This window comes from Grammomys surdaster, unplaced genomic scaffold (genome assembly GCF_004785775.1).
Source record: "Grammomys surdaster isolate TR1022 unplaced genomic scaffold, NIH_TR_1.0 125973, whole genome shotgun sequence".
Classification (NCBI taxonomy): domain Eukaryota; kingdom Metazoa; phylum Chordata; class Mammalia; order Rodentia; family Muridae; genus Grammomys; species Grammomys surdaster.
The window spans coordinates 467,479-486,871 of NW_021620790.1; the positions used below are offsets into that span (position 1 = coordinate 467,479).

Genomic DNA, 19,393 nt, shown 5'->3' on the forward strand with positions numbered 1-19,393 from the left:
ATTTAGCAAGTATAAATGTGGTGGAATGTCACACCTGCCATGTTGGATGTGTATAGATCTGAGGATAACTAGAGGGAGTCAGTTCTCTCCTTCCACTATATAGGTCTCAGGAACTGAACTCAGGTTAGAAGTATTTACAGTGAGCATTTTTACCTTCTGATCCACCTATTGCTTCAACAAGTACATATTTCTTTTAACAACAGAAAGATAAGCAAATGAAGGTAAACAATGTTCTTTATATGCTTCCTTTAGTTATGATGGCAAGAAAATTGCAAGTGGCCTAATTTGGCTTATACTGTTAAATGCAGGATTCCAACATGTGTTATAGTCATGACTTCATGCATATGAAGGATGTAAAATTGACAGAAAAGGGATCTGTTAACCTACAGCATGCAGCACAAGAGAAAGAGGAAGTCCTGATGACATTTGTACATTTAGTTTCTGTTGTTCCCTAAGGCCTGTTTTCTTTTCCAGACCTTTAGAGTACTTTCTATAATATGTTTTGCAGTCTCTGAGATAAACCAAGTGTTTTCCAGGAGAATATACATTTCACTCATATTGGCAGGAAGAGACTATGTTACTTTGCACTATCAGGAGGTTATCTTTTCCTAGGAAACCTCATAGGTTCTGGAATAAATAACTTAATCAGAAAAGTGTTTGTCTTACAAATATGAGGGCCTGAGCTCAATCACCGAGAAACTTTATATATGATTTTGCATGCTTGTAATGCCAGAGCAAAGGAGACAGAGACAGTCAAATCTCTTATACTCATTGGCTATCTAGTCCAGCCTATTTGTGGAGTTTCAAACCTGTGAGAGAACCTGTTTCAAAACCAAAATCAATGATGCCTGAGGAATAACACCTATGGGTATCTTCTGGCCTCTATATCAATAGGATGTAACTCAACACAAGTGCTTTTGTACATACATCAATATCAAAACACAAACACACACACACACACAAACATACACACATACACACACACAGTATACAATTCTATCATTATAAAAACACCCTAACAATTTTTTCTCATATTATACAAATTATAATGATTTTAGTGCAATAATCTCAAGTCCAGCTGAATATGGAGAGAAAGACATGGGACAAGATGGCAGAAATATTAGTCCTTTAAAAATATTTTAAATAAGTTTCCCACAGACCTTGCACTAGTGTTAATAAACTCAACATTGAAAATGTAGGCCTCAAAGTCATTTGTCTACGGTAACTAAAAGAATCAATGATATATTTCTCAGACTGAAAAGCACATTTGGGAAAGGGAAAAGTCTAATATTTCTAGAATAATGAGCAAAATGAGAGAATATTCAAGGCTTCCTTATAGCACAGTGTAATTGGGACCAGTGCACATAGACTAGAAAAGGGCATCTCAACACACATAGTTGATATCATATTTATTAACCTAATTTGCTTATTTGAAAATGCTGTTTCATGATCATGATTTCCAGATTTTTTAATCAGTTCATGTTAAATGCTGTTTCTTTTCTTTGCACTATCAAGTGGCACAAACTGATTATTTTAAAATCAAACACAGAAAGTGAATGTTTTATAGCTATAAAAGAAGACAAACATTGTGTGTGGATACTGGTAGTCACAACCATAAGAATATCAATTAAAATTGTCATGATAGGATTGAAAATATGGTTCAATGGTAAAACACTGCCTGTATAAGTATGAGGAATAGAGTTTGTATCCCTGGCACCCATGTAATATTCCATGTATGCAGGACAGCACACTTTTGATTTTTGAACCCAGAATGCAGAGAGAAGTCTCCGAGGCAAGCTGATTAGCTAGAAAACAAAATGCTCTCACTTTAGCATCAAATGAGAAACCTGACTCTACAAGGTAGAAATCAATAAAGCAAACACTTAAAGAACTAAAATGTATTTCAGTTTCTTTTGAGGTTTTTTTTTTTCCTATTGTAATGTTAAGTACAGCCTTTATGACCTGGATGTCCCAAAGGAGAGGGTATGTAACTACATCTTGGCCCTAAATTACTTCTGATTGGTAAATAAAGATGCCAACAGCTAGTAGTTAGGCAAAAGAGACATAGGTATGGTTTAGGTTTCCTAGGATTGGGCATCAGAGAGGGAACACAGAGAGAAGAAGGGGCAGGAGGAAGAAGTGAAGCCACATGGGTTAGGAGTCAAGAGAATGTGGCCCTGAGTGCTGGCCAATATTATTAGCAACGATAACAATTTTAAAATAACTTGAGGCTAATATAGAAATATAGTTTACCATCAGAGGTGTACAAAAGGTGGCACACCCATATAGTGGAGTGCAGAAGCAACTAAAATGAAGAGGGATATTTGCATGTAGGAGAAAGAGGAAGTCTCCCAACAAACAACATGCTAGTAAGTGAAACGAGCTATGTGGAAATGGCCCACTAGGCAAGATTGTTTACAAAGACCAGAATTTAATTTTCTAGCACCAGGTCAAAAGCCAAGCAGTCTGTTCTTGCCTGTAACTCCAGCATGGTGGGGCTATAGAAAAGTATATCTATTTCAACTTGCCTGGCCAGCTTAACCTAACATTGAACTTCTGGTTCAGGGAAAGACCCTGTCTCAAAGCAATAAGGCAGAGAGTGATAGAGAAAGGCACTCATATCCTGTTGTGGCCTGCAGATACAATCACATAGGCAGTCTTACACTCACATGTATGTATCACATATACAGGATGCAAGGTAAATGTGTAGTTGTGTTGCATTCACTGTTGTTATTTAGAGAAAATAAGACCTGGAAGAAACAGAATACTTACATACTAATGGTGGTTAAATATGAGATCAGAAACAGGTTTTTGATATTGTATTGTGCAACTCCACATAAAATCCAGGATCTCATGCATGCTAGGCAAGCACTGTGTTATTTTTTAAGATCTAGAAAGGCTATATTAACTTTTATAAATCCCTATACCACTCAGTGTATTTTACAGTTGGTTTGGAAATCATGTCTTGCCTCATAATAGAAATGCTGATGGGAATATATTCTTGAAGCATAGAATAAGTACTGTGGAATGTACTTACACAAATTAAGACAATAAAAGGTCATCAGGGACAGAATACTGACAAGTTAGGTTCGTATTTCTAGAAATTCATTGGCTAAAGCATCTTCACACAGCAACTGTATCTTGTGAGTGCATGTGTGTATGTTTGTGTGTGTGTGTGTGTCTGTGTGTGTGTGTTATATTAACTTGTGTATGGGGTGGTGTGCTTATATATGGATACATATGTTGTGTTTGTTTAAGGACAGAAGTATGTATATGCATATTCATGTGAAAATCAGACATTGACTTCTGGTATTTTTCTCTCATTGTTTGCAAATTTACTGAGTCAGGATCGCTCAAATGAACCCAGATCTGGTTGATTCTGATAGCCTATCTAGGCATCTTTCTCCAAGGATTCACCGCCTCTACTTCTCACATGCTGGTATCACATGGGATGTGTCATACCCACCCAGCAGTTATATAGGTGCAGGGGATAATCACCTTTGTGTGGTAAGAACTTTATATACTGTGCAATCTTCCCAGACCTGCATAAGCAGGTTTTAAATTTTATTTTCACATGTGATGGTAAAGAGAAACACATTCACAGGAGTAATGGTCTCAGTTTTCAGATGGAACCAACTGGACCAAACTAAGATAAGCTGAGGTGGTATAGTGTCTGAACAGGAGGGTACTGAAACTGCATGACAGCCAACATTTCAGTGGACCTGCCAGGTAAAATCTAGGGTTATTGCTGGGGCCCAGTTTCCATAGCAACCATATAGTAGTACAGTAGAGGATCACTTTATATAAAAATCCTAAGGTCCAATGTGTTCCCTCATTTTCATCTAGAATAGATCTGGCATTCTTAGCCATTCTGCTTCTTTTCCTGACTCGTAGAAGTAAAATTAAATAGAAGAGGCTTATGCTCTTATTAAATGAAACCCTTCTGGTAATACACTCCTAATGAGTACCATTCAGTATGCTTCATTATAGATCTGTGAAAAATTTTAAAGTCATCTGTTAGCATTAACATAACTGGATCCTCTGTCTAAAGAAATAAATACAACACTTAAGTGTTTGTCAATGTGTGTGTTCTATAAAGTACTCATTCATACAACAATGCTGATAATAGGTAGCTCACTCCCCTAAAATTGTCAATTTGATCTCAATAAACCACCCCAAAAAGATTAAATAAAAATAAAAGTGTGTTTCTACAGGTGCATAAGGAAATAGCTCTTTACTATGAAGACTTTACATAACAGATTAGACATGATCACTGTTAATTTCCTTTTAATTTCCAAATGTTCAGATGATTGATGAACTATAAGACTTATTTTTTTTTAGCTGAAGTAAATTTTAATCGGCAGCATTAGACTTATTTCATTTTTTAAATTATGTGTTTGCATATGTGTCTGTGAGAATGTAAATTTAAGAATGGATGACTGAGATGGTTATAAATGGGTGTTGGATCCCCAGTAGTTACAGTCATGACCTGTCCAGCATGGTTGCTGGGAGACAAACTCTGGTCCCCTATAAGTTTATCAAGTGTTCTTAACTTGTGAGCATCTCTCAACTCCAGAGCAATGCTTTACTCTATAGATTAAGCTGTATGTATGTATTCGTTATGTTTCCCTTTTGAAGAATTCATATTTCTTCTCCATGCAGTTGAAGATCAGTTTTAATTTCTATATGCTTTCCTTAGAGAATCCAGAATAAATATTTCAATACTCATCAAAAGGCAAGATCATTAATGTAAGCTGTTTAATGATGCCCATACATTAGAAATCAGCTATGTTGCCTTCATTTACCTGTTACTTTACTGAGCAGTCAACTGTGTTGATCTTAGTTATGTCAGATAGCTTTTTCACAGAAGCTTTTGAAATCCATGTCTGCGCCTCTACAGTCTACCAATTATCATAATCTCCTTCGATTTCCACAGTTGGGTCTTCAAGATAATTGAAATGTGCTGTGATTAAACCAGATGCTGACATTAAAGAATTAAGTGAATAAAAAGAGATCATGTCACAAATCAGTCTCCTACATTTTCCAGGGTCTACTTCACAACAGAGAGCCAGTCCCATAGTGGATTGTTACTGGGAGAATCCTCAGATAATGCGCATATGGTAGGAGTCAAATGAGCCTATAATCTCATTAGTGATGCTAAAGCAGCACTAGCAATAAGAATGCTGCGCCTCAAGTAAGAGCTCAAATGTAGACAAAATAGACTTTCTTCACTGGAAGCTGATACCCACTGATCAGCACTCCCCCTCCAGTGAATGCTAAAAGTTGATTATTTCTGCACTACCTAGGATTTTTCAAAGCCATTTCTTCAAAGCAGAAAGCTTTCAGGATCAGAGCTTATCAGCATGATTCACTCCAGTATTTTAAAACTGTTAACAAGAGAAGAAAAAGTAGTAGCAAAGAAATATCCCTTTTTAGGTAGGATAGAAAGGCAACCCAGTCACAAAAGAACACACATGGTATATACTCAATGATAAGTGTATATTAGCCCAAAAGCTCGGAATACCCATTATACAACTCATAGACCATATGAGCTCAAAAAGAAGGAAGACCTAAGTGTGAATGCTGCAGTCCTACTTAGAAGGGGGAACAAAATAACCACAGGAGGTAGAGGGAGGGAGAGAGTTGGGAGGGAGAAAGAAGGGGGAGCAAAACAGGGGGGCAGCATCAGGTGTGGGAGGAGATGGGGAGGACAGAGGGTCAGGAAATTTGTGTAGCAGTGGGGGTTGGGGAACTGAGGTAGCCACTAGAAAGTCCCAGATGCCAGGAAAGCAAGAGGATCCCAGGAATGAATGAGGATGACATTTGCTGAAATAGCCAACAAAGGGGAGACAGAATGTGTAGAGACCATATCCAGTGGATAGGCACAGCTGCCAGTTGAAGGAAGGGGCCACCCACCTATCTCAAAAATTTTAACCCAGAATTTTTCCTTTCTAAATGAAATGCAGGGAAAAAGAGTGGTGCAGAGACTGAAAGAAAGGCCATCCAGAGACTAACCCACCTAGGTATACATCTCATCTAGAGACACCAAACCCAGACCCTGTTGGTGATGCCAAGAAACTCTTGCTGACAGGAGCCTGATATAGCTGTCCCCTGAGAGGCTCTCCCAGAATCTAACCAGTAAAGATACAGATGCTCACAGCCAACCAATGGACTGAAATTACAGAGTTTCAAGTCCCTCATAGTGGATGCTAGGAATGAAACTCAGGCCTTCTGAAAAAATTTCCATGTGGTGATGGCTCCAGTTTCATGTAAAAGCTTCTAAAATCCTTCACACAGAACTCAGTGTGGGTGGCACTCTCTGTGGACTTGGATCCTGAACTGAATAAAAAGCAGAAAGTGAGCTGAGCATCAGCATTCATCTCTCTGTGACTCCTGACTAGACATGATGCCATCAGCTGGTTCACTATTATAGTGTGGCTTCCTAGTCATCATAGTGTAATCAAATCAGAAATCTGAACAAACCCTTTCTAACTTACATTGCATCCCTAGGTACGTGGCACAGCAATGAGACAACTAACTCAAACAAGTTTCACTGGGAGTGAATGGAGAAAATATGTCTTCAATTTACCAGAATGGTTTCTTTTATGAACTTCAGAGCATCAGTAAAGATGAAAGGTAAAAAAATTAATGTTTGAGGCCATGTTTTAGATTACAAACTCTGTTTACAATAAAGAGCCTCTTCATGGATCGTCAGTTTTAGGTGTCAATACAACCTAACACCACCAGAGAAGGGTTTCAATTATCCTTTTCTGGTTGGTTTGTGAACATGCCTGTGGATAATTGCTTTGATTAAGTTAGTTGATGCAAGAAAGCACAACCTAAAAACAGCTGACACTACTCCTTGGGATTGCTACCTAAATCATCTAAGAGTTGAGAAAGTTAGCTGGGTAGTATATGTGAATGTATTTGTTTCACTCTGTTCTAGACTATCGTTGTGGTGTGTCCAGCCTTCTTAACCTCTATCTGCATAGACTGCCCTTCTATGATGGACTGTAACTTAGAGATGTGAGTTACAATAAACTTTTTCTCCTTGGTTGCTTTTATCAGGGTGTCTTATCACAGTAACAAGAAAATGAATCTATGACCTTAAAACACTGGCTCCTGACTGGAACCCAAGTTGAGGAGGTTTGTAAAATTACATTTCCATATGACACCAAAGCTGTTAGATACCAAATTTGGAGAAAATACATTTTCTATACTTACTTTTATTCTTTTTTCTATCTTGTTTTTGTCCTTGTGTAAATAGTTCTAATCATTTTTAAAAACTTTAATACTGTATTTTTAGATGTGTGGTGCATGAGTTTTTTACAGTTTGGACATATTACGTTTAGGGGAAACACTGGAGGACTTGCAATTCAACTTCTCATGTTTACTGTGAATTGCTGGGAAATTCTGTCACATGTTTTGGATGTAGAAAGTTGTCACATTCACAAGTCATTAGTTACACATTCTGCCTGACCTCCCACAGGTCGATTGTAGAAAGTAAAAGTACAAATATTCCCCAGACTCATCCGTATAAACCTAGTTATGGAGTATTTTCCTGCTGCATGATCTTTGCAAGGCATAGGAATGATGCAAGAAAAAGGGAAAGGGTGAATATAAACTTGGAGAAATAGCTTGTAATTGAGAATGGGAACTTTCACAACAAACTCTCAAATCTATGTTATATCTACAAGGAAAACACCACATTATCCATCTAAATTAAAGAAGCAATCAGATCTATTCCAAAAGCTACCAATTCAGTCATACTGAAGAATATCTGCTGAAAGTAAGGTGGATGGAACTCTTAGCAGAAGAAAGCTACTTAACTGTGCAAGTCCCAGTGTTCTTAGTATTCAGCAATAGAAAAGGAAGAGCCAAAGCAATGCAAGAGAACAATGTGCCTCTTCCCACCCACAGAGACCTTGATTTTATAAACTTAATTTAATCTTCAAATATTGCTCTTATCTGTTATACACAGGCCTAGAATATCATTTGACAGAATAAAATGGTTTTAGTGAATGAAAGAAAAATTAAATCTGAATGTCCCATTGATATAGGTCTGTATTTCAGGTACTTGCAAGGGAGCCTGAGGTAAGAGGGAGTGTAGAAAAATTTATTTTCAAAATAAAAATAGATAAAAATGTTAGCTCAATATTAGCACTCTTTCCATTTTGTGTGGAGCCTTAGATTCAGTCCCTAATACTTCAAAGTAGTCATAATAAAAAATAGTAAAGTCCACACAAACAACAAAGCTTAGACAACTTGGGGTATTAACCTTGGGCTCCAGATATGCCCTATACATTTCATTATTTATATTCTTTTAACATTGGAGTTATTTTTTCATTAGTTTTATACTTTTTAATAGTATCTATTACTTTTCTGGCTTTGGTGGCTATGTAGAAGTAGAGGAGAAAGAAGAAAAACGCATCAGCAGAGTAGTAGGGGAGAGGTAGCTCAGCAGTTAAGATCATGTACTAGTCTTTCAGAGAACTTAGTCAGGTTCCAGTACCCCCACCAGGCTACTCATAACCTATAATTCTCTTCCAGTGGATACACTTACTCATACACAGATACACATACAATACACCAAAATAATAACAAAATATTTCTAAAATATTGGCATACATAAAATTTGACAGAGAAATATTGGAAACCTGTCATAATCAGGAATAACTGGAAGGGAAGGACTGTGAACATGAAAATCCCCCAGCATATGAACAGAAAAAGAATTTGGGAGGAGCTATCGAATGAGCTAGAAACTGCCAAATGCTCTTGCCCCATACTATTGGGCTTTCAACATTTTTTCAATACTTTAGCCCAATTCCATATTTGGAAGAACATTCTTTTTCTTCTTTCTCTATTTCTACAACTATTCTTGAATTTCCTACTCCAATTCTTTTGTCTAGGACTTAAAATCTCTCTGTACCCTTCTCCATGGCTACAAAATCTGTGGTCACTACCATAGGTTCTAGAATGTTGGAAGATTGAACAACAGTGGATAATTGTGTTTTGAAAATTTAAAAAAACACTATGCCTCCCAACGTCATGTGATATGATTAAAAATTACTCTGGTGCTAGAAAGTCTGAGAATAAAGGGAAATTCCACAGGTTGCAGTGTTGATGCAATGGTATCATACGACTACTATGGCTTAAATGAGAAATTTCTCCACGGGTTAATGTATTTGGAAATTTGATCTCTAGCTGATGGTGATGTTGAGAAAGGTTTTGGAACCCTTGGGTGGTAAAATAACCATGGAGGCAGTAGGTCCCTGAGATGAGCCTTGAGGTTTCCTTTCCACTGACTTTTCACTGCTGTGGACACAATGTGAGAAGTTACAACCTAATCTTGCTATTGTTCTCTCTTCACCAGGATAGACTGTATGACGTGAAATCATGAACCACTTCATAATATTTTATTATGCATTTCTGTCACAGCAATGAAAGAAATCACCTGCTCAGTAGTGATGGGGTTGGAGCTGGATGGGGACTTTCTGTTTTAATCCATGGAGGGACATATTAAAATCATTCACACAGGTGATATTCTGCATTCCTGTTACCCAGATCTCAAAGAAGCAAGCCAACTGAAATCCTAATGCAATGAATATTTGAAATTATGTTTCTCTGAACATCAATTTCATCATTTGTAAAATTCAGAGAAAATTAAAAAAATTTAGATCATTGTAAGAATTTTACAGAATCCTATAGATTGTAAACATGTATGAATTTGTCATTAATGCACCCAAGTTGCAGGTATCTCCAGACACAGGCATAATTTATTGTTATTTTCATTCCTGCCAAGTTCTGCATGGTTATGGAAGGGACAATATGACATGGGTCCTGGCCACATGTTTCCCAAATCAGGGAATATTTCAATTTATAGCATTAGTTAATTATTGTAGCCAAGGACCTCTAACACCAACACATAAATTTGCACTTAAATTCTTTTAACCCTCTGGCTCTTCAATATCTTAAGACGGATAGAAGAAATTACTAAAGAAAAAAAGCAGGTATGTGCATCAAAAGGAACATAGCAAAATAATGCTAAAATTCAGCATCCGTTCTCTTTGGTTTTCTGACTTTAAATCTAGAAACTTCTACCATAAGAGGAATCAAGTCCCAAGAGAGATGCAACTAGAAATTGAGTGTCATGCTGAATCATTGGGCTGTATAATAAAAGTACTGATTCTCACTGGGTTACTGTCTGATCTCTTTGCAACTAAAGAAACAATAGGTGGAATTTGCATCAGCTAGGACAAGCTGTCTCAAATTGAGGACATCCATGTTGAGCACAGGCAAACCCTGAACTACAGATTTACTGAAGCTTTTGGTATTAAGGAAAAAACATCCTCCTCTGTGCTTTAGTTTAAAATTCAATGTAATCAAATGTTTATGCATAAATTTCAATCCTTTCACAAATTTGTATTTTGATTTACTTTGCATATCTCATTTACTGCAAGTCAACATGGAGAGAGACTCAAATAATCTAACCTATTTTTCTATGGGCCTGAAATCCTTTCAGAAATATTTTCTATTAGGCAACTCAATTATGTTTGATGTGGTTAATGTCTGTGGATTAGAATTTTGCTTAAATAAATTCACATTCATAACAGTGAGAATGGGAAGGGGTGGAGGAACAGAGGAGACAAGACAATAATTACCTGTCTTTGATGCTACACAGATCAATGTGTAAATCACTAAAACTCCCCAGGGAACCTTGCTGAACTGAAATGAGGTCCTTGGGCTGGTTATCAATAAAGATGAGTCTCATGCAGCCTTGGAAAACCTTAACGGGGTTTAAGCATTGGGAATCGGTGAGATTGTCAGGGCACCCTGTGGGACAGAGAAAAAAACATGAAGAGCAATGAAATGATCTGTCATTGCTTTGGCAACCTATTGATGGAAGACCTTAAGGTCTAATTATTTGGGCATTTTTTTATTCACAACAGGGAATGCATTTGTTGTAAATCCTAGCACAGGTGGAGGTGCAAAAATGATGTAAAATATGGATACTCAGCCAATATAAAGGAAAAAACAGCCAAAAAGAATATTGTGGGTATGACATTTACCTTAACCATCTGTGTGTGTGTGTGTGTGTGTGTGTGTGTGTGTGTGTTTGTGTATGTCTGTGTGTTTATCTGTGTTCCATGCCTAAAGATGTGGGTACATGAAGAAGATGCAATGTTTCGTGTGAGTACATGTAGTATATGCAGTGTTTTATGTGAGTGCATGTAGAAGGTGCAGTATTTCACGTGGATACATGTAGAAGCCATAGACTGACATCAGGATGTCTTTCTCTACCAATTCCCATTTTATTCTTTGAGATAAGGTCTGTTTGTGAACCAGGGGCTTACGAATTTATCTAAACTTGCTGGTTCTTAGCTCTGGGGCTCAGTCTTCATTTTACTTTGTTGGACACTGACTCCTTACTCATCTGGGAGCCTTTTTAGTGGAATAAAAGGCTGTGTTGTCAGTGAGCTTCAGGAGCCTGCTTATCTCAGCCTTGCCACCACTGAAACACAAGTGGTTCTACAATATGCCCAGTATTTTATGTGGGTACTGGGAATCCAATATCAGTTTCTCATGCTTTCATGGTAAGCATTTAACCAACTGAGTCAGCAACACACACACACACACACACACACACACACACACACACACACACACACTTCTTTCCTATTGGAAATCTATTTGTTTTGCCTTTGAACAGCATCCTTCACATACTATTTATATATTGTGTTTGGAAATGTTGCCAGTGTCTGAAAACACATCTAAATTCACAATATAATTCTGAACTACATTTTCTAAGGAAATTATACTTTGTAAGGATGAGCACTGAGTAATTGTTTGGTTAATTGTGGAGGATTAATAGGTCTAGCTCCTAAGAAAATTATACTCAGGAACTAAGCAGGATTTTTGACATGCTGTGCAAAGCAAATCCAGACATTAAAAGAATGATGGGCTTAAGTGCACATAGTTATAGGCTGTAATATCACATGCAAAAGGTTAACACCACATCTCTTATTGAGTATTATTTTAAAAGGATAAAGGCTTTACATCCATTTAGCATCACCTGTGGCTAGGCCAACCTACTCCTCATTAAGACAGGTGAAGACTAGGCAGTTAAGTGAATATGTGTGTTCTTACAAATTCCATCTCAGTGATTTTAGTAGGCTCAGAGCATAAAGGAATATGAGCTTTTAAACATGGCAATATGCCATAAATAAAGGGGAATTATCTCAGACATCTCCAATAGACAGAAGGCCAAGGCCCAGCATCTGGTTAATAGCTCACAGACACAATGTAAAGTAAAGAGATGCTACAAATTCTAATTGAGGCTGAAGAAAGAATTTATGGAAGTTGACTATTATTTCTGAAGCTCATTTTTCACCTTCCTTATGTTTATAGTCTGTATGTTGAGGATTCGTTCAAACACATATATCACAAATAAATGTTTTCTTCTAAGTCTAGGACCCTGAAAACTCATCAGAATTTGACAATATTCTAGCTAGGGTGAGGAGAGCTATTATACCTCTGTGATATTTCAGAAGATTACTGTAACATGATTACTCAAAGCCATTTTGCCTGGAAATAAATTCCTGACCACCGTTCTTTCTTCACTGATGAAATACCATTTGTAATGTAGAATGCACAGCTTTGAGTTGAGACCATTGTTCATCATCTGTTCCCATTCATTTCCTTTCACTGATCCATACTCCTCCATATACTCACTGTCTCTACTGCTACGCACAGATGATTATGATTTTGAGTGGTGAATATATGTGTGTGTGTGTGTGTGTGTGTGTGTGTGTGTGCAAGTGCAAGTGCCACAGCCAATGCAAGGAGAATGGAGATTAGAAGACAACTACAGCAGTTGCTGCTTTCTACCTTGTCTGAAGATGGGTATTCTGTTTGCTACAGAATATCCCTGCTTCGCTGGCATGGGTAGCAGGGAAATTACAGTGTTGTGCTACAGAGTACAGAGTATGGCTTTCTGAGGGCTCAAGAGGGTCCAAATCTAGGTCTGTATGCTTACACAACATGAGCTTTATGACTGAGCCATACCTCCAACCTACAAATTATTTTATCTCAATAAACAGCAGCCTTATTATGTATTATATAGACATATCATCAGCTATAAGTATATGCTATCGCAAAGTCTGTAACGGTGATTGTGGGTGAAAGAATACACTCCTTCCTCATGCTAAAATCCAATCTCACTGATCTTATTCCACACAGCTCCCTTCCAAAGAGACCTTAAATAAGTATTTTTGGACATGTGCAAGTATTTGTGTGTGTGTGTGTGTGTGTATGTATGTATGTGTGTGTGTGCGTGTGTGTTTCAAGCCTGTCAAACATTTCCTTAGGAAGAAGGGGTGATTTATAGATTTGGACCTAACAGACTACAAGGTTTGGGGTAGAGCTCAGAGTAGAGTGCATGATTACTATGTGGCAGGCCTTAGGTAACTACAGTGTGCGTTTCATTGCTGTTATTATTATCTTTATTATTATATATGAGCCAAACAGAGAGCAGGTATGCCACCATATATGTAAGTCAGATGACAGAATTGTGGAGCCCATTCTCTTCTTTCACTACAGGCTCCAAGGATACAACTCATGTCCTCAGTTTGAGAGAAAGGAGCTTTTGCTATCTCTTCAGTGTATGCTATTATACAATGCTTGTCTACAGTTACCTCATGGGAAGGGATTGTTATTCCTAGGGCAAGGTTATCTCATGCTCACATCTGCAAGATCTGAACCAGCTTGTGTCACTCTTTATATTGTATAGGGGAAACATGAGCAGACAGTCCAATGTGCATGGGGTTTTATATGCATGTGGTGCCATGCATGGAGACCAATGCCTTTCCATGCTGAATAAGACCTCCACTACTAAGCTTTCATAAGCCTGCATTCTCCTCTTGTTTATATCTCCCTATAATTTTGAAAATGAGCTTGTTCTAGAAAAGAAGTCCAGGAATTATATTGTAGGAGTGCCAGGGTAGAGATCCACATGGATTAAGTTCCAGTTAGATGTGGCTTCTCTAAGACAGATCGCTGACTTCAGAAGTAGACAGCATCTCTTTTAGTAAAAGATGCTTTTAAAATATTCAACATGGGTGCCTTTATAAAAAATGGTAAAATGTCACATAAGTTTTGTCTACTCCAGTTTGGTTTTGTTTGTGTTATTTGAAGTGTTACAAGGGTTCAGCAAACCATAGAAAGAATGATGACTCAGAAATGGCAATGACTCCTCCCCTTGTCTCTTGGAGTCTCTAGCTCTTCTATACTTTGCTCCACCCACCATAAGTGTGGATAACCTAGATGACTGAGCCAGTTGTTGGTGCCTCCCACTTGAGTTTTACCTCTAATGGGTATTTGCTGACTCTCAACTCCTTTTCTCTAAGTTTTCAGCTGAGTGTCTCCTTTCAAGTGTGAGACCAAGAAGCTTGGCATATCTACATTAGTCACTTTTGGTAAGTTATAGAACCCAGCTCTAGTTCGTTTTTCCATAGATAGCTTACATTTGCACGGTTGTCTGAGGTTTTGCTTTTCCACAGTTTGGTGCTTGAATTCAGCTGCACAAGTGCATGCATAGCTATGGGGAGGGTTGCCTAGTTGACAAAGCATGGGTTGGAATCTGTTCCTTGTTTCTTTTTATGAAGTCTCAAAGGCAGAAAACTTACCTCCAAAGTAGTAACTATTTCCAGAGTAAATTTGTAGCCAGGAGGTTTCTGGAGCTGGGGATGCAGCATCATTATCCAGTGTGAGAGTAACACGATTTCTCTTGGCATTGATGCTGACAGAATGCCACTGGCCATCATTCAACCTTCTGCCTGCAAGAGAAGCAGGAAGGGCTGTTTAATGTGGGTCATGTTTTTCCTCTGCCTTACATCTCATTCTCTTTCCTTAAACCATTTCTGATAGTTTTGTCTTAGAAAAAAAGGGAGGCAAACAAAACATATGACATATCTGTGTCAAATAAAGGAATGCTATATATTAATTACTTTAGTCATGGGTGGTTGCAGAGGAAAAAGCTGAAAAAAAAAAACCTTTTAAAATGCCTCAAAATGATACCAGCAATTTTATCTTCATACAGAAGTGGCACAGGTCATTTTAGTCCTCTGACTTATCTAAAGTTTGTATCCTACTGTTAGTGAAAACTTTTACAAGCTAGGATTTAGGTCTTGGCCACAGGGACTGTGCTAATTAGGTAAATCTTCTGTCAGGAGATTCCAAGGAATGAACATATGATATTTTGCAAGGAGATTTTAGATCTATTTTGCTTGTATTTGCATACTAATTTAAATATATTTCCATAATGTATGAAGTATTTGAAGGTAAACTATGGACAGTCCTAGAAGGAGACATATGATTTACCATGCAGGGTCTGATTAGTACCTAGGAACCAAGGATTAGGCTAAGCATAGGCCTAGGATGGGAGCACACCCAGGCCATATAATTTTACTCTAGTCATAGACCATACAATCTGTCCTTATTGATGATGCACAACATCACAGGAGAGTCAGAAGTTATACCTGTAGAAGCCAGAGCCTTCCTTTATCTGTTTATATGTGAATTCTATGTCCTGATACTTTCCAATATCATTATCCATGTTTTTCTGTTTGATAGTTATATGCATTGGTACAATTGCTACTTCTTGAGCAGAACAACAGTAGCTCAGAAACTAAGATCAATAATAAATGGAACGTTATGAAACTGAAAAGCTTCTGTAAGGCAAAGGATGCTGTCAATAGAGCAGTTGATCTTAACCTACAGTTTGCCAGCCCTATGTGGTTGAATGAGGCTTTCACTGGAGTTGAATATCAAGTATGCTGTGGATCAGATATTTGCATTACAATTCGAAACAGAAAAACATTATAGTTATGAAGTAGCCATCAAAATAATTTTATGGTTGGGATTTACCAAAAATGAGAAGAATTATTAAAGGACCATAGCATAAAAAAAAAACTACTGATCTAGAGAGAAACAGACACTATATCTTGATTTTAAACACAAATATCTGCATTATTTTCAGAAGGTGTTATATGTAAAATATTAAATATCTTACAAATGTAGTATATCATTTTCCATGGATCATGTATGAAGAACTAATTCTAAAGTAATAAGGTATGCAGCCAACATGTGAGATGTCAATGCTTCATGAGGCCATTGTTCATAATAGTAAAGTTTCAAAATAATTAGTATTTCTAATAACACTGAATTAGTTAGATTGTATGTGGTAGATTCATGTTAGGAGTTACAATATGCTAGGGAAAAAAATAAAAGCCAAAATGCTGTCAGTACCCCAGAGAGTGAAATGCCATAGGTACCCAAGATACCTATGAAAATGTAGGCTGGAGAGTTGCCTCAGCAATAATGAGCACTTGCTACTCTTCCAGAGCACTGAACTGAGTTCAGTTCCCAGCACTACATTAAGAGGCTCATACTATAGGCAATTCCAGTTCCGTTGGATCTGACGCCTTTTTCTGGCCCATGTTGGCATGCATACTTACATGCACAAACAGCAATCCCTAATTAATAAAAAGAAAATAAATACTTAATAACATCAAAAGCAACACATATAGAATAATAAAACTACACAATATTCTTTTGTTTTTTTCCTACAAAAAATTGGAACCTTCAGCTCCAAAATATAAAGTAGAATTATTTTTATAATCATGACAGTGAATGAAGTAAGAAACAAATTCAGTTGAAACAAAAGATAACTTCTCAAACTTGTCCCTCTCTGCTTCTTCTATGCCCTAGAATTCAGCTTGGCATTGATATAAAAGGGAGATGGGAGACAGAGAACCAGACAGAGAGAAAGACAGAGATCATGAGCCTGACTTTGTCTTCCAAGGAAAAAAATCAAGACTTGAGAGCTTTCTAATTGAAAAAAAAAAAAGGAGGCAAGGAGGCAGGGATGAGAGTGGAGGAGGGAGAACAGAGGTGAGGAGAGGAGAGGAGAGGAGAGGAGAGGAGAGGAGAGGAGAGGAGAGGAGAGGAGAGGAGAGGAGAGGAGAGGAGAGGAGAGGGAGAATCTTGAAAGTGAATTATTGAAACATAGATTATAAAAATAGCTAAGAGCATGTACATCCGGTCACATGGAGACTTCCTAATACTCACAATGATCATTCACTACTCTCCCACGAGATACATGGACACTGGAAGCCAGAGCCTCTATCCAGTGTACTCTATTTGTCCTTCTTTTCCTTTTAATTTGGGTGGGGTGATCTCACAATCATCCTGCCTCAGCCTGGAAAGAGTGCTAGTGCCTCAACCACAGGCAAATACCGTGGTCAGCATTTATGTCACCATTCTGTAACTGTTTTATTGACATATAATGCATACATCATATATTTTTTCTGCTTAGAGTTTACAACAGCTTTTAGCCTGGTCAGATTTCTGAAACCATGAAAATAATCAATTTTAAAATATATTTGCCATCTGTAAACCTGCAACATTAGTTCTATCCATTGATCTTTCAGCTTCTTCTAAGAATTTACCATTTTTGACCTTCAACAAATATAACATACAATATATACTACTTCATTACTGAGTTAGTTTAGAGAATGTAAGTTTAACTCATCTGGAAATCAAAATTATATATTTAAGGCTCAATTATTCTATTGTATAGATATTCCATAGTATGTTTTATTGAACCTTAATATGTGTTTTGCTTTCAGTTTGATTTAGTATGAATAATTATGTTATGTATATTTAAGAATATATATGAGTGTTTATTCTCATTCTCTTATGTGTATATGGGTGTGACATTTTTGGTTTAGATAGTATTTCTACATGATTCCCTTTGAAGAACCACAGTACAATTTATCACTTTCTTTTGTTGTTTGTTTTTGTTTTTCAAGACAGGGGTTCTCTGTACAGCCCTGGCTGTCCTGGAACTCACACTGTAGACTAGGCTGGCCTCAAACTCAGAAATTTGCCTGTCTCCGCCTGCCAAGTGCTAGGATTAAAGGTATGCACCACCACTGCCCAGCCACAGCATAATGTCTCAAGTGAATTTACTACTTCTCTCTGTACCACTTGAACTTAAGAGTATTGATTTTATATTTTTTGTGCATGCTTGCAAATAAGTGATTTTTTAAATTACTTTTTATTTTATATATTTGAATATTTTGCCTGCATGTTGCTGTGAGCCACCATGTGGGTACTAGGATTGAAAACTGGGTCATTAAGAAGAGTAGTTAGTGGTTAATAGTTAGTTCATAACTCCTGAACCTTCATGTCTCCATCACCTCCACCTTGATATTTTGAGATAGTGTCTCTCAGTGGTTTTAATCTCGCTAAATTGGGTGGGCTGGCTGGTCTTAGAGGCCCAAGGATTAACTTCTCTTTGTATTCCCTGGACTTCCTTACTGGTACTCACTGCTACATCCACTTTTAAAAGGTGGTCCTTATGGTTTAGTGGATAGACTATCTCTATAGTCCTCATGATGCTATGAAAAAGGAAAAGTAGTCATTTGTACTTAGGGTATTAAATTTTTGGCATAACAGTATCAGATGTGAATAGGCAAGGTTAACAGTCACACACAGTCCAGACTGGAATACAGATCATGACTCTCCTATTGTTAACCCTACTATGGGTTTTTTTTCTACCTATCGTCCCTAACTTAAAACCCTGGAACTTATAATTCCCAGGAATTTAGACATAGTTCTTACTCTTTCTAAACTTGTTTCTTCCCCTGTTAAGCATACACAATAGACTGAAGAATGATTTGTAAGTGAAGACTTCCCAGAGAAGAGAAATGCACTTTATCTGTTTTTCTATAATAGGCGTATCACCTAATTTTAATTATGAGTTCAAAGGTACTTTCAAATTTTATAAGAACCAAGAAGAGAATATAGAAATAAATGAATAAGACAATCTTCAATTGCCAATCACATGCTAAAAGAGCATATTACCATTATTTGGCAATTATATTCTATTGCCTGAGCCATCCTTTCCTTGGACATCATTTTTTTAAATCCCTTCTAAGTACTATCAACTATTTCTTGCATAGTAGACTGGATTACCAAATTCATTAATATTTTCTCCTTTATATTTTTGTATACATGTATGTTTATGTTTATATATCAGTGCACATGTTTAAAGGTGTGCATGCAAGTGTGCATGATCATATGGAAGCCATAAGTTGACATAAAATTTATTCACTTTAATCTTTTAGACAGGCTCTATTCCTGAACCTACAACTTACTGATTGGTTCTGCTAGAAACATGGTCAATATGGTTAATAATAAGTATTATTATTAGAAATAATACTCTCTCGGTATACTTGAATCCTATGGGGTTCCTTACCTCTTCCTCTTCTTCTTCCTCTTCCTTTCTCTCTCTCTCTCTCTCTCTCTCTCTCTCTCTCTCTCTCTCTCC

At 37.2% G+C, this 19,393-nt stretch overlaps 1 protein-coding gene across 1 annotated transcript in view; it reads right to left on the minus strand.

Moving 5' to 3' along the window:
• The window catches only part of LOC114609463 (contactin-associated protein like 5-2), a 737,464-nt gene that overhangs the window by 298,468 nt on the left and 419,603 nt on the right, over nucleotides 1-19,393 (minus strand). The window contains exons 9-10 of the mRNA XM_028753828.1: nucleotides 14,685-14,834; nucleotides 10,662-10,833 (exon numbers count right to left, since the gene is read on the minus strand). Of these exons, the coding sequence (XP_028609661.1) occupies nucleotides 10,662-10,833; nucleotides 14,685-14,834 (322 nt within the window). The remainder of the gene's footprint in view (nucleotides 1-10,661; nucleotides 10,834-14,684; nucleotides 14,835-19,393) is intronic.